Source organism: Trichoderma asperellum, chromosome 4, assembly GCF_020647865.1.
Source record: "Trichoderma asperellum chromosome 4, complete sequence".
In the NCBI taxonomy this organism is placed as follows: Eukaryota; Fungi; Ascomycota; class Sordariomycetes; order Hypocreales; family Hypocreaceae; genus Trichoderma; species Trichoderma asperellum.
This window is the reverse complement of record NC_089418.1, coordinates 4951970-4974512: the sequence shown is the minus strand read 5'-3', so window position 1 is coordinate 4974512 and position 22543 is coordinate 4951970. Positions and strand designations below refer to the sequence as shown.

At 51.2% G+C, this 22543-nt stretch overlaps 6 protein-coding genes across 7 annotated transcripts; 3 read left to right on the top strand and 3 right to left on the bottom strand.

The window, feature by feature from the left end:
* Positions 1–1423: 1423 nt before the first annotated feature.
* Positions 1424–3480, top strand: TrAFT101_008044 (uncharacterized protein; the record flags this gene model as incomplete). The annotated part of the gene is made up of 2 exons (XM_066128220.1): positions 1424–1660; positions 1711–3480. 2 exons carry the CDS (start codon positions 1424–1426, stop codon positions 3478–3480), a joined length of 2007 nt encoding a protein of 668 aa, XP_065984337.1.
* A 68-nt stretch (positions 3481–3548) lies between these two features.
* TrAFT101_008043 (uncharacterized protein) lies at positions 3549–6706 on the bottom strand. 2 transcript variants are annotated; one of them, XM_024908372.2, is made up of 3 exons: positions 5630–6706; positions 5122–5431; positions 3549–5015 (listed from the first exon to the last, which is right to left on the bottom strand). In XM_024908372.2, the coding sequence occupies exons 1-3, from the start codon at positions 5711–5713 to the stop codon at positions 3739–3741; spliced, it is 1671 nt and encodes a 556-aa protein (XP_024758840.2). In that variant the 5' UTR covers positions 5714–6706; the 3' UTR covers positions 3549–3738. The 2 variants fall into 2 exon arrangements, with proteins under 2 accessions (XP_024758840.2, XP_065984336.1); XM_066128219.1 differs by having other exon boundaries at positions 5122–6706.
* Positions 6707–8281: 1575 nt separating this feature from the next.
* On the top strand, positions 8282–12590 carry TrAFT101_008042 (uncharacterized protein). The gene is made up of 4 exons (XM_024908373.2): positions 8282–8816; positions 8934–11168; positions 11241–11365; positions 11480–12590. Exons 1-4 carry the CDS (start codon positions 8482–8484, stop codon positions 11875–11877), a joined length of 3093 nt encoding a protein of 1030 aa, XP_024758842.2. The 5' UTR covers positions 8282–8481; the 3' UTR covers positions 11878–12590.
* On the bottom strand, positions 12272–13898 carry TrAFT101_008041 (uncharacterized protein). Its single transcript, XM_024910672.2, has 2 exons — positions 13468–13898; positions 12272–13401 (listed from the first exon to the last, which is right to left on the bottom strand). Exons 1-2 carry the CDS (start codon positions 13664–13666, stop codon positions 12416–12418), a joined length of 1185 nt encoding a protein of 394 aa, XP_024758843.2. The 5' UTR covers positions 13667–13898; the 3' UTR covers positions 12272–12415.
* Positions 13899–14118: 220 nt separating this feature from the next.
* TrAFT101_008040 (uncharacterized protein) lies at positions 14119–15224 on the top strand. Its single transcript, XM_024901973.2, has 2 exons — positions 14119–14815; positions 14914–15224. Exons 1-2 carry the CDS (start codon positions 14129–14131, stop codon positions 15148–15150), a joined length of 924 nt encoding a protein of 307 aa, XP_024758844.2. The 5' UTR covers positions 14119–14128; the 3' UTR covers positions 15151–15224.
* Positions 15225–16142: 918 nt separating this feature from the next.
* TrAFT101_008039 (uncharacterized protein) lies at positions 16143–21867 on the bottom strand. The gene is made up of 2 exons (XM_066128218.1): positions 19229–21867; positions 16143–19112 (listed from the first exon to the last, which is right to left on the bottom strand). Exons 1-2 carry the CDS (start codon positions 21483–21485, stop codon positions 16732–16734), a joined length of 4638 nt encoding a protein of 1545 aa, XP_065984335.1. The 5' UTR covers positions 21486–21867; the 3' UTR covers positions 16143–16731.
* Positions 21868–22543: the final 676 nt, after the last annotated feature.

Below are 22543 nucleotides of genomic sequence, written 5' to 3'. Positions count from 1 at the left end.
ATCACCGACAGATTATGCAATTTTATATTTCACAGTTTGGATACAGCGAAGAATAGCCTGGGTGTACCCAAGCTTTATACTAGCAGGCTACGAACTCTCCCTGGCATATAGTGCCAAATTTAGATGAGCAAGGTTGTAGCACCGTACTATGACACTTTCACATGTAATTCGCCTCCCGTCGGGAACTTTGAAAAAAGACACGCGATGAGTGGACCGGTGATCCAGCCAAGCTACGGTGTCGGGAGAGAGACCAGCATCAAGAATCTCCGAAGGAAGCCCTGTAAATCGCTCTAGTAGAAGAAAAAACCATGCAACGCCAGGTGGACTGCTTTACCAACATCCAATTGGCATTGTCCCGCAGCAGTTGGATGCAACCTCTTCTGGTGGGAGGTATCCACATCACGGACCGGATCATCGCCAACAACCAACACAAGCAAAGCTATCAGCAATAGTTTATACGAACTCACCACCAACAATGTTAATACAGGTTGGCCGAATTTTTATCGCGTAACGGATGGAATTTGATGTCATAGCCAAAAGAGATAAGTGGAGGCATAGATCCAGAAGAACGAAGTAGCTCAGCAGGTTGGTGCCTACAGCCATCTACAGACTGCGCATTTGGCAATTAAGGAGCAGCTCTGTCACTTCTCCTCCACCGCTGCTTGTTAATCTGCCTCCTGAGATGGAGTGTCTAACGTGAAATCAAATGGCAATCCAGGCCTATTGGATGCATCAAAATCATCATCACTACGATCTTCCCAACTTCCCTGTATCACTATAAAATACGCCAACATCTTAACCAGCCATTTGACCATCCCAAATATTTCCTCATGGGGCACACCGGACCATGTGGCGAGCTCAAATCGATTGTTTCGACCACCCTGATTGCTTGATGGGTTATATTGCAGGAAGTGTCCTCGCCGCTAGTGCAGCCGAATACTGGACCTCGTCGAGATCTGTACAGGCCGAATCCGATGCTTTGAGCTGGGTCATACTTTTGCTTCTATTCAAGTGTATCAGACGACCTAGCGCTAGAGCCAAGAGTCCAGATTTTCCGTTTCAACATGAAGTCAAGTCCAGAACGGGTTCTTGCTGGATTGTCGGTGTGGCTATAGCTGTAGCATCTGTTTGCTCTGCTGAGAATAACACTCCTGGTTTCTTAAAAGTGAGACCGTTCTATACTCCGCTATACTCCTAAATCTATGCTGACCGATGGTAGCCCGTATTGATACCACTATTACTTCTGATCGAGGGGCAGCTAGATCTCCAATGCCGGCGTTTAAAGACAGGACAGTCGGGTGGATGGGCAAGTTTAGCGATCACCACCTGGGGTTCTGTGGCGATTTCCTTGTTTGGAGTTTGTTCGTTGGCCTGTTGGCAGTTACCGAGCTTGTCTGCTTCAGTGTTGTCCTCCATTGAGCTCATGGCTCTTGTCATTATCTATGGGACTTTGCTACCAAAGTCGGCAGCAGTATGCTCTGTCACACCCTTTGTCGATATAGAGGCCGACATTTCATCTCTTACTCCGCGGATCACCAGCTCTTTGCTAATTGCACTGGTCATCCAGCGTGTGCTTCTCGGGTTTGTGCCGTTTGATCTTGGCGCAATACTGCTTGGTGGTGTCGTCAAAGCTGTTACCTGGCTTCTTGCTGTTGAAACGGTTCGTCACGCCTTTGCCCCTGATTCTCGAATTCGTTCTGACATCTTTAGGCTCATCATTTTTCATGGGTCGCTGTCGCGGTCATTAAGATTTTGACCATTTTTGCTACACGCAACCCATTCATAGAATCTTTTGAATCACAAGCATTGGCTAACATCGTTGGCTCTGGCCTAATTCTGGGACAACTCGTGGCGTTAACCATGAAAGTATCCAACCTCAGATTTCTGTGGATATTTTTGGCTATTCCTGTTGTTTCTTACCTGGCAAATATACTTGCTATCCGAACTGCCCATTTAAGAGCGGTGACATTCGCCAATTCACATGAGCATCCCGTTGAGACCATTATTAGGCGAGCAAACACTGACTTTAACAATTTACTACTTCGCCAATCCCAATCTTACACTGACGCTTGCGACGAATATCGTCGTCGATATAATTATGAGCCGCCGCCTGGCTTTGAAGAGTGGTTCAACTATGCCAAATCCCACAACTCAAAAATCATTGATGACTTTGATGTTATTTATGAATCTATTATGCCACTGTGGAATTACACGGGTAAACAAATTAATCAGGCCATAACGGATGTGCAACTCTACTCAGGAAACGAACTCTGGAAATGTAGATTCTCTGGTCAGACGAGTTCTACGAAGTGCGTCCACAATTGGCGCAGTAATGACAGGCATGTGAGCAAGTTGTTTAACCAACTCATGGGTGATGTCTCAGGCCTGCCGGACGTGGACTTTTTGGTCAACCACTTGGATGAACCAAGAGTCATATTCCCCAGAAATCATGAACAATCTAACCACGTATCAGGCATCAAATTGAAAAGCCTCTCGCGAACTCCGACGTGGAGTTCCCTTACACAACACTGCGACCCAGTTGGGGTTCAAAGTGCCACCAACACCACACCTCCAATCAACTCATTCGGTCTGCCATTCATTCAAGATGGACGTTCCTCTAAGGATATCTGCAAACACCCTAGCTACCGACAAATGCACGGTTTATTAATGAGCCCAACTTCATTTCAGCTGCTCGAGGGTATAGTTCCAATACTATCCACTGGGTCCTTGTCCACCATGGGCGACATTTTGTTTCCAAGCCCAGCATACATTGAGTCAGAGTTCATCTACAACGAAACACTTGACATTGACTGGTCTCAAAAACGGAACAACGTTTACTGGGCTGGCTCTACATCTGGGGCATATGCTACAGACTCGCAGTGGAAGAATTATCACAGGCACCGATTCGTAAGCCTGGCTCAGATGCTGGATAAGAAAGAGTATACATATCTCGCCGACAAGGGTGGTGTTGTACAGCGGGTAGCATCTTCCTTTCTCAGTGGCAGGCTATTTGATGTTGCCTTTACAAGAGTCTATCAATGCGCAACAGTAGCGTGTCGAGAGCAGTCCTTTCTCTATCGCATAAGGGCCTGGGCGGATAAGGACGCAGCATTTCATTCGAGGTTAGCGTTTGACCTCGACGGCAACGGCATCAGTGGTCGATGGTACAAAATGGTGGCTTCCAACTCAGCACCATTGAAGCAAACTATTCTTCGTGAGTGGCATGACGATCGCCTCTTGCCGTGGGTGCATTTTATTCCCGTCAGCCTTGGCATGGAGGAGCTACCCGAGTTGGTCATGTATTTGACCTCGACGAAAAAGGGTCAGCAGACGGCCAAGGAGATTGCAGATCGCGGTAGGAAGTGGTTCTCTGAATCCTTGAGGGACGTGGATATGGGTGTGTATGTATATCGCCTGCTATTGGAGTTGGCGAGATTGCAGGACCCTGAGCGGATAGTGTCCTCAAAATCGAGCGCTTGATTCAATATGTATGAAGCTGCATTGAATAAAAGCATCATGATTTCTTATGTGTGCATTCTATCTATAGTAGAAATAGTAGAAGTAGTAGAAGTAGTAGAAGTAGTAGAAGCTGTTGGTTTGGGTGAGTGTGAAAATATTTATGCAGGCGTGCCATCTGCTATAGGTGGTATAGTTTGAACTTTTGATTGAATTGACATTTTAAAACAGAAATCTAAATGGTCATTAAATTGTAACAAGACTGTAACTCGTGATATACGTCTAAAAATCCGTCACACGCACGGTGTCTTTCTTATCATGCCCCTTGACTGCCGTATCCCTCTCTTCATCATAACTTTGCTGACTACCCGTATCGTACTCAGGTTGAGCATCGTCAAGATGATCACCAACCTCCATCCACCGATCGCTAGTAGCAGGAATGGGAGATATCTTGCAGAACAGCCAATATGTGGCCAGCGAAACGATAAACCCGCAGAAAAAATTGAGATTGTAAATGTACGTGGCGCCAATGGGTACTTTGGTGCCAACCGCTCCGGCAAAACCAACAACATTGATCACGATTCCGCTAATATATGCAGCATAAGCTCGCCAGTGAATTCCCCACGTGTAAAAGTAAGGCCCATTTCTGCGACCATCATATAGCTCCTTGGTATCCAAGTAACCCCTCCGCACAAGGTAATAATCAGAAACAATGACGCCAGCGATAGAGGAGAGGAAGACGCTGTAAGCGGAAAGGTAGGTTGTGAATTGGTTGGAGCTGCTGAGCAGGTTGTACGGGCACATTGCCAAACCAACAATGGCGCAAATATATGATCCTCGGCGGATGTTGATGTAGCGTGGGAGTAGTGCTGTCATATCGGTTCCCGCAGAGACAGAGTTGGCGGCAATGTTAGTGCCTAGCTGAGCCAAGGCAAATGCCAAGGCGATTATAAAGACGCCGAATCTCTGGCCAGAGCTACCATCATCGATAAATCTTCCAAGGAGATCCAGAGGGCTCCAGATTGGTTCGTTATAGATGATGGTTGATGACGAAGAAACGATGATGCCGATAAAGGAAGTAATGGCGAAGCCCAGTGGAATCGTAAAGAGCTGAGACCAAAGAGCATCCCTGGGCTTACGTGCAAAACGAGTGAAGTCACTATCGTTGACAACAAGAGTTGCAAAGTTGGCAATGGAAGACATGACGCCGTTGACAAACTGCCATCCAAGCTTGCTCCCATGAAGAGTGCTAGGCTGTCTAATGATGGGGCCGACACCACCAGCCCGCACACAGGCCCAAATCAGGAACGAGATACCGGCAGCGGGCACAAAATAGGCTTTGACGGTGAACAAATGTCGAACCTTGTGCACGGGGAACCACAAGGCTGGCAAGGAGCACAGCCAAAAGATGACGAAAGAAACATACTCTGGTGTGTTGGTGGCGCTGGTGCCAAAATTTCCCGGCATTTTGGAGCTGTCCCAAGATTTCCATATCGAGCGGATCATAAGATAGACGCAGGTGCCGCCAATGTAAGATTGAACTCCGTACCAAATGCATGCTGAACGGAATTGTGTTAGCAAGCGATATGATAAGCGACACATGAATGCCCTTCATCGTATGAAAATAAATCAAAGTTCGCCAGGTTGATCATCGTATTCACTTACCCATGGCAGCGCGATTAAAGACCGGCCATAGACTCCCCCAGATTCCAAAAGATGCACGACCAATGACTGGAAAACCAATATGGTACGTAGCTCCAATTCGTCCAGTCGTTACAATGAAGCAAGCAGATATAGAGTAGCCTAACCAGACGCATATCCACGCCTGCCACCATGACAGACCGGCGATGATCATGGAGGATGAAATCATCCATGTGTTGATGTTGAAGGAGTCTGCAATCCAAAACGCAACAAAATTCCACGGACCCCACTGCCGACGCTCTTTCTCAACGGGTTTCAGGTCATAATTGACAAGCTAGGAAGAGTGTCAGCACCGCGTCTTCGCTCGTCTCATCCTATCTCGCCTGATCTGGCGGTCTCGATTTCGTTGTCCTCCCAGGGAAATTCCTGAGAAATACAACAGGACATGACGGGTGATGCGATATCACGACAAGTCAAGCAAAGGGGAGTTTAGGTATGAGACGAAGAGAAAGGAAAAAAGCAAGGACCGCACCATCAGCTGCGTGGTCGAAAGGCCCGGCTCGGCCTCAACAGCCAGCTTATCCGCCAGGGATCTGAATCTCTGTCGCAACGACATGGTGATGAGCCACTCAAGAAGATGGAGAATGCAATTGCGAAGTCGAGAGCATAGAGAGTCGGTTTCCTCTTTTCAATAACAATAAAAAGAACGGTCGCAACAAGTGGCAGCAGCCAATGGAATGGCCGACGCACCAATGACGTGAGAGCCCAGGGTTTTTCTAGTTGATCTCGAGGATGGAGGGGCCGGTGATCCACCACTGTTGCGAGGATGAGCACGCGAGCCGGGTTCCTATTGACTGCCAATATGCGCCCGTGCTCCTTCGATAGCTCAACCGTGTATGTACAAGAGCTGGACTGCTAGAGTCGGTGTTTGTGCTTGGGTGATCGGCGCAGTAATCGTCAGAGGCTTGAACTCTGGACAGCGGGTGGCGCAGAAAACGGGAGAGGCCAGAGGCTTTATCTACCAGATTTCCTCTTCCGGGCTGGGCGACGTTGCTCCGCAGATAGAACGAGATGCTGAGATGCGATAAAAAAGCGGAGTGCGAGACCAGGCTCTGTCGAAACTGCTGATATTGATGGCTGTTGGCCCTTGGAGGTTTTTGCCGCTATCAGCGGACAGCGCCCTCTCTCCCACCACATGTCGCTGCAAGTGGGCAAGCAGAGGCCATGGCTCGGCAATTCTAGTACCAAAACGAAGTAGTGCTGCAGTTAATAAAGTCGTTCATTGTCTTGAACGACGCAGGCCGGGGCTCTCGAAGATGCCCTGCTTGTCCCCCCCATTGGGCGGCGGTGATACGCAGCGACAAGCGACGATAACTAAACAGCACAGGGTGATCTGAGTGGCAGATAGCGGGTGGAGCCAGAAAATTGCCGGGCCTTGGAGTGTGGAGGGACCCGCCATCCCGCAGAGCCAGCGGCGATGGGTTTCAATTACCCCATCTCATCGAGTCAGCAGAAATGGGAGTCAAAATGCTGGTGCCTGGGGCCGATAGACCGTTGATCGAGCCGCTATCGCTATCACCACCACCGCTATCTGCTATCTCTGGACGCGATACGACGGCAGATAGGCGGGAGATAAGTAGCCGGTACACACGTAAGGTAAGGCACATACATATAGATAGCGGAAAGATACGCGGAATTGAGAGATGATGCTCTGGAAGAGATAGCCGTCCATCGGATGTTCTTTTTCCCTTGTTTGTAAAACAATGGTGTGAAACAATAATAAGCTTGTTTTAAAAGAGCCAACTCAGCTTGTTTTTCAGATTATGGAAGAGGGGAAATGCCACGCAAGAGGGAGTCGATGCAAGGGAGAATCTGGCACAAAGCAGCCACCGGCGAGATCCGGTCTGCACGCGTTTGTTAGGCCCTGCAGCATTCATCTGTCATTAGGCTCGCAGGAGTGAGATGCTCTAGATGCGGCACTGATTCTAGAAGGCCGAAGGAATAGTGTGAGTAGATGTATATACATGTATCCTAATGGGTAAGGCGACCAATGGGATAGACTCAGATGCATAGAAGTGTAAATTTCTTATTAAGCTGACGGGGGATGCCCCTAGTTTCGTTTAGAGAATACAACATTGTTTATAGTGATGTCGTTGAATATTCTTCTTTCACAGAAAATGCAAGACGCCTCGTCGCCTCGGACATCATGGAGGATATGCACCAGCCAAGCATCGCGAGCTTCTTTGGATGGTAATGCGTTCCACACCACCGCATTCGTCGGGTTCTCCTTGAACCAATCCAGTAACCGAATTACAAACTCCATGCCGCGTTCCTCAGTCAGCGAAAAGGAGCTTTGAAGGCCTTTTCAAAGTCATCTGCACCCTCATCTTGCTGTGTGATAATGTGCTGGCGGGGCTGCGAAAGGGTAGCTGTTATTGCCCGACTGAGTTCAGCAACCGCCATCGCGTTCTTCTGTTGTTCCAGTCTCTTCACTGTTCGTATCTTTGCCCACCTCTTAGAAGCTGCAATAAATCTCTATGGTAGGTATACAGGGTATAATATTTTGCATGCATGTAGAAAAGAAAAACCTGGATAATGTTGAAAGTGTTGTTCACGAAAGTGGTGGCATTGTTACGCAGCAGATGTTGCTTCGCGTTGCGCAAGCGAGAATTTCTTGTTGATTATGTAGACATTGAAGCTGATTGCAAAATAGCCTGCTCAACGCTGGCCAGCAAATAGACGAGTTGAATCAAGCTTCTTGGGAAAGTGATGATGGATCTCCGTATGGAGTACCTACCCCTCTGGCATTTCGTATCAATACTAACACGAGGTACTAGAGTATTTAATACTGTCGCTACCTCCTATCAGAGGCAACGTTAAAAAAAATAAAAAATAAAAAATAAATTACATTCCCTTCAATAGCAATCTAAATACATTCGTCTTCAAGATTCATTTATATCGATCTTGAACAATAGAGCCGGGGCTTACCCTGGAACAAGCAGTTTGACCAAGCTGGCCAAGTACCGTGGTTACTCAAGCATGTCCCCATCCACGTATTTGACCAGCTGAGATACCCGAGTTCACCTGAAAATACACGTGCTTATCGAGAGAGCTGCGTCTTATCGCTTCTTGGCACTGGGCAGCCAACCACAGGCGCGCTGCCAGTCACCCCCCCACCTTTTTCTTTTTATCCCCCACCATCAATCTCCCCTCCTAAACACCAATTTTGGCACGAACCATCGTTCATTCGCAGGGCCCGCGTTTGGAATAATACAACAAAGCAAGCGAAAAAAGAGGCTGAAAAAAAAAGAGGCCTACCGGACGACGCACCCAACGCCCTATCCGCGCCAGAATTGTTCGTCCTAACCATCGCCGACGCCCAACATGGAGGATCAACTGGCGCAGCTTCTGGCCAACGCTCAGCTTCCCGAACAAGCACCCCGCCAAGCTGCTGAAATCGAGATCAAGCGAGCCCGGACGAATCCTGCTTTCCCCATATCGCTTGCTCGCATCGCCGCTCACTCATCCATCGACACGAGCATTCGGCAGTCTGCTCTTAGCACGCTGCGATTGTTTATCGAGAAGAATTGGGCTGTCGAGGAACTGGACGATGAGCCCCAGATCCCCATCTCTGATGAAGCCAGAGAGATCCTAAAGCAGACCTTGTTGGAGGTGGCTTTGAGCCCTGAGGAGGACAGAAAAGTCAAGATCGCAGCCAGGTAAGATTTTGGTAGTCGCTTCGAATTCTGCCTTGATTTAAAGGCTATCGAAACCTGCACCGACACTTTATGCGGGTTTAAGAACTGGCAAGCTAAGACGGCTTCCCCATACTCTAGTTATGCTGTTGGCAAGGTTGCCATCCACGACTTTCCCGAGCAATGGCCCGCACTGCTGCCCACCATCCTCGGCGTTATCCCGACTGGCAACGATGCTCAGCTCCACGGAGCCTTGAGGGTGCTTAGCGACTTGGTCGATGAAAGCTTGAGTGAGGATCAATTCTTCTCCATGGCCCAAGATATTGCCAAAGGCCTTACCGAGGTGGCCCTCAACGAGAACCGAAAGCCGATGCTGCGCGCGCTTGCCATTTCAGTCTTCCGAGGATGCTTCGACCTGATGAACATGGTCAAGGACGAAAACAAGGAGGTCAAGACTTTTGCAGAGGAGCTCTTGACGCAGTGGAACCCTTTCTTTATTGCTGTGCTCAAAGGCCGCCTGCCAGAAGGCGACTCTAGCTCTGGCGCCCAGCCCGAGGCCTGGAACAGCATTATTGCTCTCAAGCTGCAAGTAGTCAAGACTCTCCTCCGAATTCGCAGAGTCTTCCCCAACCTCCTCCTTCCCCAGAGCACCATCTTCTTTACCGCGGTGTGGGAAGAGCTTAGCATTATGCAAGCCGCCTACGAGCAGCTCTATATCATTGACGAAGTGCAGTCTCGCCTGGAAGACTCAGACAACCTTCCCTATACCCTCGACCTTCTCATCCTGGAGGAGCTTGACTTCCTGAACCAGTGCTTCCGCGCGCCCCCTGTCCAGGCCGAGCTCGACAGCCATCTGCAGGCCCACGCGTCCGGCCACGAAGTCCCCTGGATGATGGACCTTATGAAGATGCTTGTTGGTTATTCTCGAGTGACCCGCGAGGAGCAGGAACTCTGGGACTTTGACTGCTCTTTATACTTGGCAGAGGAGACCTCAGTCACGGCCAACTACACTGCTCGCACTGCTGCTGGCGACCTTCTCATTAAGCTGGGCGAGTGGTTCAATGAGAAGACGGTTGATGGTCTGTTTGGATACACCAAGACCCTCTTCCCAGGTGAAAGCCCCTCCGCATGGAGAAGCCAGGAGGCGGCGCTGTACTTGTTCGTCATGCTTGTCAGCGACTTTGAGGATTTGAGCAAGCCTCTCCCCGACGTGGTTGCCAACGCTTACCTGGAGCTCGTCGACTTTTCCATCAACCAGTCCGAGCAGCCGCTGTTGCGCGCTCGAGGATACCTGGTGGGTGGCATCATTGGCCGCTCGCACCAGACCCCGCCAAACCTGGTTGATCGCATTGTGCACTCCATCACAACTGAAGAGTCAGAGGTTGTGCAAGTCGCGTGCATCAAGGCTATTGAAGGCTTGATCAGCTCGGGGCGTGTGGCCGTTGACCGTCAGACGCCCATTATCGCCTCCATCCAGGCGTACATGAACGGCAAGGACCCCGAGGAAATGGAAGCGGCTGACGAGCTCCTCGTCACCCTGACAGAGGCCCTCAGGGCTGCCATCGGCATGGATAGCCACATTGCCATCTCTAGCGACATTCCGTCCGTGGACCTCCTTTTCCTGTTGGCGAAGCTGGGAGCTAGCAACTTCCAAGTCACAATGCTGGTTACAGAAGCATTTGAGGATATCGTCGGTAGTCTCTCAGACGCCTCTTCATATGCCGCCTTGTGCGCTCGCATTCTGCCAACACTGACTGGTGCATTCGATGTGGCCAACCTCACAGAGGACAACCCTCTTGTCACGGTCGCAACAGAGCTGCTGGTCGTTTTGACAGAGCATGCCTCAGAGCCTCTCCCAGAGGGCTTCGTGGCTGCTGTACTCCCCAAGCTTAACCGTCTGCTCATGGAATCGACCGAGGGTGATGTCCTGCGGCCCGGATCTGAGGCAGTCAAGTGGATTCTGGTGCACGACCACCAGCAGGTCTTGAACTGGCACGACTCCAACGGACGATCTGGCTTGGAAGTCTGCCTGCACATTATTGATCGACTCTTGGGTCCTTCCATTGAAGACAATGCTGCCTCTGAGGTTGGAGGATTGGCTGCCGAACTGGTGGAGAAGGCTGGACAGGAACGCCTGGGACCATTCCTGCCACAACTTCTGCAGGCGGTTGCTAACCGATTGGCCACTGCGCAAGCCGCCGCTTTCATCCAGTCCCTCATCCTCGTCTTTGCGCGACTGTCCCTGGGCGGTGCGCAAGATGTCGTTGAATTCCTTAGCCAGATCCAGATCAATGGAGAGAGCGGCCTTCAGGTTGTTCTGGCCAAGTGGCTCGAAAACTCTGTTAACTTTGCCGGCTACGATGAGATTAGACAAAAGTTCGTCGAAGAAATCTACACACGAGACCACCTGATTTGAATAGAATGTAGAATTTGCTAACGTGCTGGTAGCGTCATTGCGTTGTCGAAGCTCTACTCACTCAACGACCCCCGAGTAGCACAAACCTCGGTCAAGGGTGATCTAATCGTCGGCGCAGACGATGGAATGATTAAGACCCGTTCTCGCGCCAAGAAGAGTATGTCAACAAGCATTTTCAGTATTCCCAGTACGGCCGCTATTATGGACCGACTGTACCACCAGTACATAAGTGAAGATCAAGAGACTAATAGAGCATCAACCAATAAAATAGACCCCGACAAGTACACCATCATCCCTGCCACTCTCAAGATTGTCAAGGTCTTGATTGAGGAGCTCCTGTCCGCTTCGGGCGCCCGAGCTGCTGCGAATGCCGCCTCTGCTGCTGTTGCTACTTCTGCAGAATTTGATGACGAAGACAACGACGAAGAGGGCTGGGAGGACGAAGACGATACGCTCGACCTCTCCCTGGGCGCAACAAAGGCCGAGCTCATGGCCTATGGAATGGATTCCAGCGCACGCCAGCGCGACGACGAGACTCAGCAGTACCTTACCGAATTCTTCATTCGCTGCGGCCGAGAGAACGTTGCCAACTTCCAGGAGTGGTACAACATGCTGACAGACGACGAGAAGGCGAAGCTGAATGAGGTGGCCAATGCTGCAGGCCAGTAGGGGGGCTGCACCATGTCCGAAACGTTTATACTTCAGCAGAGATGCGTGAAAGTGACTGTTCGGGAAAAAGCTATGCAGAGGAGGATGGATTAACGTTAATTGACTGCTATCCTGGATAGGAATGCCAAAAAGAAGAAAAAAAAAAATCGTATGCGGAGGAATCCTGTCTTTACAGTATAAATGAAGTGGGCGAGAGAGGCTTTAATCAAGAAGAAGAGAAAACGAACGATGGAAAGAGAGAGAAGAAAAAACTAGCTAAAGATTACGATTGAAACGAAAGCATTGCGATGGTAGAGATGCTGTGGCGATAGATACCTTTGATAGTATAGAGAATAAGACATAACCCAGTTTGGGTCCACTGTTAATCTGGAATGAAAAGTGAGAATTGGAAAAGTCAGGTAGTTGATATTCTTGTTTTGCTTCATGTTCTTTCAACTCTGTTGAATGCCATACCAAACGTTAATAACATACTCGTACACTCAAACTCCAATCATTTCCATCATACACTTCGTAAAAATAAAAGGGGGATAAGAATCAGTTAGATAATATCACCTCCAAAGCCTCCACTATAGCCCCCAAATCCTCCCCCTCCCCCATTAAACCCCCCTCTGCCACCGCCTCGTCCTCCATGGCCGGGAAACCTCGGTCCGCCACTAGGATTCACTGGATCCCATCTCGCTCCTGGAGGAGCTTGCGGGTCGTAGCCAGATCCGTGCGGTCCATCTCCTCCCCAGCCGCCTTCGCCCGTGAATAGCGGATCGTCAAAGGTAGGGTGCATTCCCGAGAAGCCGCCTGGACGGGGGAGGCCTCCGCCTACGAATGAGCCTCGTAGCGGATCGTGAGGCCCAAGGCCGGGAGGGTTGAGGTCGTCGTGGCCGATGTTGCTCGGGGGCATCCTAAGCCCACCCATATAATGGCCAGGAGGGCTGAGAATTTGGTGTTCGTCCTCAAAACCAGGAGGCGGGAAGTCACCAGGCGGAGGTCGATAGTGAGCGTTATCAGGCAGCAGTCCAGGCTGCGGATAAGGCATATATGGCCGAGGCTGATTACCTGCCGGCCTGTAGGGAGCGCTGGGATCGCCCCGAGCCTCCTGTGCCCGCCTTTCATCTCTGGCGTTTGCTTCGGCTTCCTCGGTCTCGACATAGCCCTCCTTTTGAAGACTCGGAATGAGCTTCTGCACGATCTGGACTCTTGTGTCGTTCAGGATGCGCTCGATGGCATAATTTGAAACAAAGAGCTTCTTCAGCTTCTCTGGGAGGCCACTCCTGTCTTCGTTTCCGTGGGCATCGAGGGCGATGCGCATGGGCAGGTTCCTGGACTGGACGATGTCCCGAACAGTGTATTCGAAGCGATGGATGTTCTCAGCGCCGACGGCGAGGCCGCGGATCTCGACTTTTGAGCCCATTCGATCGACACGCACGACAAAGGTCATGGAGGACTGCTTGTGCTTGTAGACGAATGACAGAGAGCCGAATCCATTGTTCCACTGAGGAGGCAGACGAGGGGCGAGAGAAGCGCATTCAGCTACATGGATTTTTGGATGAGTCTCGAGTGTATGATACGATGCTAGTGGGGTAAGTGAGAGCTTACGGATGAGCTTGTCTTCATCAAAGCCGCATAGTCTGAAGTCGAGAGAGGCGAGATATGCGTGGACAAGCAGGGCGATGGCCTCGTATGAAGAGGCGAGATCGGACGAGTCGTCGCCTTGGACATGTGAAGGCAGGGCATCTGCCATGGACTTGAGGACGGCAGCTGTGCTTAGAGGCGGAGGCGCTGTTGCATCAGCCATGGTTGATGAGTATGAGCAGAGGATATTAAGCGGTATATTGTTGAAAAAAAGAGAAGCTTGATAACGACGTCTCTCAATATGATAAAATCAGTGATGCGGTGCTGTTTGAGGCTGATAAACAAGCTGGGTATACAGGCTCAAGTGATGTTGTTAAAGTCAAAGTCGGGTTGAAAATGCGTCATTGCTGTTGCTGCCTCCGCAAGAGCTCTACATATAGCTGGAGCTCAGCCCTATGGGCGGGGCATCTCGAGCTTCAGTGGACTGACCAACTGTACGCTGGCTGAGGAATTAGCACTGTCGGTTGACGCCGATTAGTGAAGGAGGAGCTACCTGCCACCAGCCATCACATGACTTGGCGTTCCCCCATTAACGCGAAACACGACCAACACGTCTCCCAAGCCTTTCCTTTCCTTTCCTTTCCTTCCTTTTACTAAACACCACAACCGCAGCCATCACGGCACAATGTCAGCCTCGGTCTCGCCACCAGCCCATCGCCAGCGAGACCAACACCACAATCAGCCTCGTCCAGACCAAGCCTCTTCCTCAGGCCCTTCCCTCCCTCTTCTCGCCGCAGCGCCCCTGCTCTCCTCCTTCACCTCATTCCTCACCATCGCCATCCACTCGCTCCTCTACCACCGCAATCTCTACCCATCAGCATCCTTCCTCACCGCCCGCGCCTTCAATCTCCCCGTCCACCAATCCCGCCACCCCGCCGTCTGCGCCTGGATCAACGACGCCGTCTCCGCAATCTCAAACCAGCTCAACGCCGGCGCCGTCAAGCGCATCGTCTTCGTCGTCCACAGCGCCAGCAGCAGCAGCAATAAAGTCCGTGAGCGATGGGTCTTTGACGTGGAGCGCTTCCCAGCCTGGGGGCTCAAGAATGGAGTTGTCGCAGCTGCAACAGACTCGGAAGCACCGACTTCTCATCAACAACCAGAAGACGAAGAAGACAACGACTCCGAAGAGGGAGAGGACGAAGAAGCCGCTGCCGAGGTGCAAGATGCACTCAACTGGGCCGACATCCATGAGGCTCTCAGAGGAGCGCTGCAGAGACTTGCTTATGCGGCGCAGGGCGCTGAGAAGCTGCCAGAGGGATGCACATTCACACTTGCCCTGGAGTTGAGAGACGAGGCTGAAGCTCCCATAGGTGTAAGCAAAAATAACACGTAGCAGGAGAAGCGAGAAGAGAGCAATGCTCCTTCTGGCGAACGTAACAAAACCCAACTAACAACTTGATGATGACGCAGCATCCCCAGCCATGGATCCCCTCAGAGCCCAACCTCCAGCCCCCAACCAAGCAGAAGCCGTACCAGGGCGAATCTCTCAAGGGCACTGCTACGAAGCCAGTCCGTTCTGTGAGAGCAGATCCTCTGTTCTTCGAGTGCTGGATGGAGCAAGGCTCGCCTGAGCCAGAAGTCGTAAACTCCAACAGTACTGGCGGGATCGTAACGAGTACCTCGTCTGGAAGCATTCCCCAATCATAGTAATGACAATGAATAATTAATTAACAGAAGAGGTAAAAATGATTTAGACTTATCTACATAGCAGTATCTACGTGCCTGTTGGTGTCTGATGGGTTCCATGCTTAGTGTTGGTTCAGCTCCTCAATAGCCGAATCTTGTTCCTTTTCCCAACGCTTGTAAAGCTCCTAAACTTCTGATTTATTAGGCTTACATGGCTTCTCACCCTCAATTACTAGGTCGTCTCCCTCTGCTTTTTTGGCAGCTTCTGCAATTCTTTTAAGCGCCCAACGGTCCTTCGAAGGGAGTATACACGGGTCATTATTTTATTTTGATCTCTTCTAAAATATATGTTGGCGATGTACTCGACGGTAATGAGATCCGCACAGATTACTGCAGCCGTTAGGAGGAGGTTCTAATATTTCGTACCAGAAGGACCGATAACTGTCTTTGTTGTCTTCAGTCTCCCGAAATTTCCCGTACTCAGTTAGAAGCTTTCCCGTGCTCCACAAGCAATCTTACCATGTGCCAACTGTTCGGAGTCGATACTGCTGCGGTCAGTACATGTATGTTGCCGTAGTCTCGGTACGCCTTGAGCAATGCGCTTCGAACTCTCAATATTATAACTGTCTTTCCACCCCGGATGTGTAGGGCTTGAAACCAGCTAGACGGGCATTGCGCTATCCTGCATTGATACCCAATTCAATCAGGATCTTAAAGCCTTCTTGTGAATCTAGTATGGTGATTGGTAGAGGAGTATATAATGCTCGTAAGGCTACATCATCAAAGAGGGGTTGAGCTTTGGCTCCCTCTCTTATCGAGACAGAACATGTCTAGAAGATAAAGGCAAAGATGATGTTAAGCATAACTGAAACTCCATCTATCACACGGGTCCATTGCCGGTGTGTTGAGTTGATTCTCGCGTAATATTAACAGGTATAAAAGTAATTGGAAAAAGAGGAAATATAACAGGAAGAAGTTAATTAACATCTTTCATTCAAGCTTATTCCCTAATATCTACCCTTCCATATCAAAAAAACAAAAGACGAAGAAGAAGCTGGCCCATTCTAAAAACACACAAATATCAAAATCCCTTTTCACAAGGGGCTATAAAAACAGCAAAAGAAAAATTTAATAAGAAGAAATAGGTACTCCCCAAGACTCCCATAAACCCACAAAGTTCTTGTTTTCAAAAACCACTCCCAGACCTCCCCTCCCTTCCCTTTCCAACCACCCCTTCCATTCTTTATTACAGAAATAATAGTTGTTCTTTTCTGTGAAATTAGTTTATACAGCTTGTATATCCATCAATCAATCAATCCCATCATCCATCCATCCATCCGTCGTCCTGCGTCTATTACAAGAAAAATTTTGTAAGAGAAAAAAAAAAAAAGTGTAAGGACGGAAAAATACAACATCAGAAGCAAAATAAAAAAGCCGACATTACCATGGCCATCCATCATCATAGAAGTAGAAAAAAAAAAAACACCAAGAAGGAAGATCAAAAAGCCCCAACTTCCAAACAATTTAAAAAACAAGAAGCAGAAGAGAAATGTCACAATAAATTCTCCTTTCTTAGGAGCGCACCCCCTCTTTTCCTTCTTCTCACTCAGTCCCCTTCAGCGCCGCCCGCAGGCTAATCATCTCACGCTTCAACTTCGCATTCTCCTTCTTCATCCTCGCCAGCTCTTCTCCCTGGTTCTTCAGTTTAACAATGAGCTCCTCTTTGTCTTCTTTGCCCTTACCCTTTAGGGCCTTGACAATCTTCGCCAGCTCGGTATTGAACCGCTCATAAAGCAGCTCGTTCTCCGCTACAGCCTCTTTATGTAGCTGGTCAATGGAGCGCATCTTCGACTCGGTCGTCTTCAGCGTAATTTCCACATCTCGCTGCAGCTCGTCTTGCTTGTCCTGGAGGTCCTGCATCACCGCCGGCATTCGATCCTCCAGCGACGCCACAGATTGAGATAGCCGTTGCAAATTGACCGTCTGAGATTCGGACAAGGTACCGCTGTTTACTAGGGCCATTTCCTCACCAATCTTGACTAGCTCAGACTGTAGCATGGCATCCACCTCGCCCACAGCAGTCTTCTCAGTCTGCAACCTCTCTCGCAGCTTCTGAGGAGACTGCAGACGGAGCTTCTGTGCCGGAGTTCGGGTAGGGCTGCCCGCTTGTCGGCTTGGCGTTTCGCCGGACGAGCTTCCTGGTCGGATCGGCCTCGGCGGCAGCAGCGTTGGAATGTTAGACGTCGATAGAGTTTTGCTGTGTGTCGGCTTCGGCCTCCTATAAGGCGGTGGGTCCTGTCTGGTCGGAGATTCTCCCCGCATTGCCTGTTCTAACTTGGCCTGAATCTCCTTGATCGGTGACGCCGCTCTCATTCCCCGTATGCTGCCATATATATCTGTTGTCGCAAAGTTTTCCTTCTGTCGGGGTGACCGGAGGAGCTGTGACGAATTGGGACTGATGGGTATCTTTGAAGGAGGATGTATCTTGGGACTAGCATTGAGCTTCTCCGACGTCTCCTTTGTGTTTTGAAGAGGCTGCAGCGCATTCTCCCTCTCCTCCGCCTCTGGATCTTCGTCAATGCTAGTCGTATCTATCAGTGACTTGAGATCGGACAGGGAGCTTCTCCTCTTATGATGCCTCCTGGGTGTTCCAGGCGTCGATGGTTCATAGGCAGGCTCTCCAATCGTATCGAGCGGAAACTCCATGCGATGGTTGCTCGGAGGTCTCGCAGGGTCCTCGAAGGCAGTAGCAACGTGGGGCCTATCTCCGGATCCCGGCCTGCCCAGCGTGAATCTCTTCTGGATGATGTTGTTGTCATCGATTGACCGTTGGCGCAGAGCTTGCTGCATCGTCGCCCTAGACATGCTCGCGCTCTCACCGGTGGCTGGATTTCGATGCTTGCCGAGACTCCGCCAGACAGAAGTGCGCTCCTCCTTGGAATTCGAGTTCTGCCGAATCAGCATGTCAAGGCCAAACTTGCGGCGCAGAGAAGATGTGTTGGATGTCACGGATCCCTGGTGAGATTTGTTGCCGCTCGCGACGCCGCCACTACTGCGCGTCTGGAACGACTCCATTAGCTGCAACTCGGCCAAACTAAAGCCGCCGTAGGTAGCCTCTCCAAATATCCTATCACAATCATCGACTAGGCGATCTAGTAAGTTGATATAGTTTGCTGCTGTGCCGTCGGTAACTAGCATCTCAGCAAACGCCAACGTCAGCGCACCGCGATCGCTATCATTGCTGCAACCATCCAGCAGATCGGCCAGCAGCTTAATCAGTGCAGTAAATGCCCTTCGATTCTGCGGGGCCAGCTCCTTGAATAAAAAGTTGACAAAGTCGGCAAACTCGCCCGGGACACGCTTGTTGGCTCGCTCCTGCAGAGTATCGAGCATCTTGATGGTCGTCACAGGTCCTATCTGTTCAGTCCAGGCAATGTGGAGGAAGTTCTCAAATGCCGTAAAGACAACTTCGGTTCCCACGTCGTTGGCCACTTCCACCTCTTGGGGATTCTCGATGAGCCTATTGTATAAGTCGTTGACGAGCAATTCGTCAGCTGAAGCGCGGTGTAACAAAGTCCTGCCGTGGATGGAGCCCTTGCGGTATTGAAGAGCCGTGGTGAAGGCCTCAAACGTCTGCTCTAGTCGAACAAGAGGATTTTCCGGCATCACTTCTTCCACTGCTTGCCTGCTATTAGTGCTGTTCTTGCCTCTGATGGAGCCATACATGGAGTGATGGCTGTCAGCTCGCTGGATAGAGGCTTGGTGTGGATGTTTTGCCTCTGAAAGAGTAGTCTCGGAGGCGTTGTTGGAGCCGCTCCACAGGCTGGTGAACAGTTTGACAGGAGATGCTGCCAGGAAGGATCGTGTCTTTTCAGCGCGGTTGGATAGACATAGGGTCCGCAGCATCTTGGAGTGGTAGGAGACCATGGGGGCAGTGAGGGCCCGGTTAGAGACATTGAACTGGACGCTCAATAGCTGCATGACTGAAGGTATGGGTTAGACTGAATGAACCAAAAGAAAGAAAGGAAAAAAAAGAAAAAGACGAAGAAAAAGAAAAGAAAAGAAAAAGAGGGGGGGAGAAGGGGGGAAAGAAGCTTACTTCGCCTTGACATGGTGGGAAGGAAATCTTCTATAGCCACATCGTCCTGGTACTGCTTCCCATTCAGTCCCACCGTGAGCAGAGAAATCTTCTTCATATTCTTGCTCGTCACGTTAATCACAATCTCGATGCCGTAATGTCCGACTGGAGCACCCTTGGTCCCCTTCTCATGGTCGACCACCACCCGGATAGGGGCCGGTTCGCGTCGGCCTTCGATGAGCTGGTCGGCGCCCTCTTGGAATATCGCGGCGTGCAGGCCCAGGTTATTCTCGGGCATTCGCACTGATCGCAGGGTCCAGCGGGGATCTTCTCTCTCTGCCTCGGGGAACCGTGCCTCGATCCTGGCTTTGACGACATCTTCGCTCCACTTTGCAGCTTTGCCCTCAAAGGCCTCTTGCAGCAGGAAGCATCGTGAGGTGATGGCCTTGGGAACTTTGTGCTCGCCGGGGTGCATGCCCTTCATCTCCGCGCTAGACGTCATCCAGATGAGGTGGCCATCGGCTGATTCCGTAAAACGAACATCTGCGAGATGATGCCAGCCCGTGAAGATGAACTCGTAATGGCTAGGACCGCCGGCAGCATTCGTCATGGAAATGAGCAGCTCTGCCGCCGAGGGCTTGTCGATCTCGCGGAGCAAATCTCGCCCCGTCATGTTGTTGTCGCCAGATTTTCTTAGCATGACGATGTAGTCGGAGAATAAGAGGAAAATGCCAGCATCGTCGGAGTCGACGGTGGCCTGGTACGGCGGTGAGAGTTCTAAAAAGTCAGCAGCTAGGATGAGGCGGCCCTGGGGCTCAAGATCTGCGGGCCACGCCTCAACCATATTTCGAAGGCGGTTAGCGATATGAGGTTTGTCTGGCAGGGGGTCATCCATAGAGCAGATGTTGGTGATGATGTCTCGCGCCTTGAGCATGGGCTGCAGCGCCGGGTGTGTGATGGGTAATGAGGCGATGATTTGGTCAATGAGCAGGCTGTATCGCGGCAGTCTCTGGACAGGCTCAATCAGAAGCGAGCGAATCGTCTGCTCTCCCGCCTTACTCACTCGCTGTCGGAAACTCGACTGCTGGTCCAGGAACGAATTCAGCAGCGTCGGAAAGTGCTGACTCGCCTTGATGTAGTCTTGGTAGCACTGGGTAAATTTGGGGAACCATTCAAGGAACAGCTTGGCCATGGCTAACGCGCCAAGCGGATCCTTCTTGGGAGCAGCATTATTGCCTGCCCTCGTCGACGAGGACAGATTCATCGTCGGTGACTCCATGTCTTTCACGGCATCCTCCTCGGTTTCGTTCATTATCTTGCGCAACTCCTCGACAAAGGCCGAGTTTACGTGCAGGATGCCGTCTGACGATTTAGGGAATAGCTTTTCCAGCTCTTCTTCGGATGGACTCAGACTCTCGACCGATCGCTTCTTGGCGTTATTTCGGAAGTCGTTGGCCACGGTCTTGACGAGCTCCTGCACCTTGAGCACGTAGCGCTCCTCGGTGTCGACGAGCTCGCTCATCTTCATGCGCAGCTCCATCTTTTGGTCCTTTGTGAAGGTCTTGTTGCGATTCAGCGGCGTGGGTTTTGAGGGCGCCCGGCGCAGCTTGCTGGTGGGCAGGAAGACGGGCTCGCCAAACAGCTTGACCAGCGGTGTGTAGTTGCCGTATTGGCGCAGAGTCGGGTCGATGATGTCGTCCTCGTCGTCGGGCATCTCCTCGAGCTCGGAAGACTGGGGCGGCACAATGGAGCCGGGCGGCAGGATGAAGTCGATGTCGACGTTGTTGACGTGCTGGGTCTGCAGAGCCTCATCCAGCGTGGCCACGACGTCGGCGGTGTTTTCGCTGCGGACCATCTCCTTGACCAGGTCGGCGGCATGCTGCTCGCTGAAGAGCGCGGGCGCACTGCTGGGCCGCTTCCCCTTGGGCGGGTACGTCGCCTTGAGATGTGACTTGACATTCTCGGGCAGCTCCTTGAAGTAGCGGAACAGGCCAAAGGCCAGGCCGCGGTAGACCTCGTCGCCCTGGAACTCGCGCGGCAGGTGGTTGACGACGCTGTAGAAGGGCGAGCTGGGCGAGATGGTGATGCGCGGGAAGCTCTGGAAGCCGGCGGGCGTGAAGACGTGGACCTGGACGCGCGAGCTGTTGAGCGTGTAGTTGGCCGTGGTCGAGGGCCCGTGGAAGATGAGGACGGGCAGCTGGCCCAGCAGCGGGTCGGCGGCGTGGTAGAGGACGATGTGCTCGGGCGAGAGCGCCAGCTCGTCCGTGACACGCACCATCGTGGGCTTTGGAGGCGGACCTGTGGTCTCAATGGCCAGCGGCGCTCATAGCCCGGCGAGCTGCGTGCGGGTGGTGATGCCGGCTGGTGCGGTGGGCGTGAGGGCGTGTTTCGTGGTCTCGCGGCGGTTGAGCGTGTTTCTTTCTGAGTCCAGGGATGTCTGTCGGCGGGCGTTGCCCTTGCAGCGTCGTGATGGATGGCGAAGGGGCCGGCCTCGTCTCCCTGTGGCTGTCTCGTCTGTCGCAGCTGTTCGGAGTCGTCAGGCCGGATCTGGTCAGCAGCCCGTTCGTGTCTTTGTCTTTGTCGCTGTCGTTGTTTGTTCCGCAAAGGGCAATCGAGAAAAGAGCGTGTGTGGTGTGTGATGCGGGATGGAGAAGAAATGCGGGATTGGCGATCTGTGTTCAGAAACAGAAAAGAGTCAAGCCTTGCTTTCTGCTTTCTGCTCTGCTGCTCTGCTCTCTGCGGCCAACTTGCATGGGAGGGGTGAGGGAGAGCAGGCCGAGGTGGGCCCCTGCGCAGGCTATATTTCTTTAGGTCCCGTCAGAAAGTAAACAGAGGCTTTTTTGGGGGGCGCTTGTGGCTTGAGCGCTTCTTCATTAAAGAGTTAAAAAGAGCCAACTAACGGCTACGTTCTTAGCAACGAAGAGAAACAAGAACAAAAAATTGTCAGAGCAATTAGCGGTATGTTCAGAATTTAGCTGCAAAGCTTAGTTCCCGCGCCCTAACAACGATCTGGTTGCCGTGGGAATGTGTCGAGCTTGTTGAGTTTTGAGTTTTGTGTACAGCATCAACTGTGTATGGTGGCTTTTGTTTCGTGATGCTTTTCCACACGGCTTCGGTGATCCCTGCGGCCGCAATGGGGCTCAAACGAGGACAAGAAACAGAATTGAGAGTGACAAGAAGGGAAAAGCCGGAATCTTACAAAGCCTTCATTAAACTACCTCTAGTATCCAGATAGCAGCACTACTTGTACTAGGTAGCTAGTTGCTACGGCCCTATGCAGGAGACTTGCAATATCGAAACTGCTTGAGCCCGGCACGATGAGATGAGGTGAGGTGA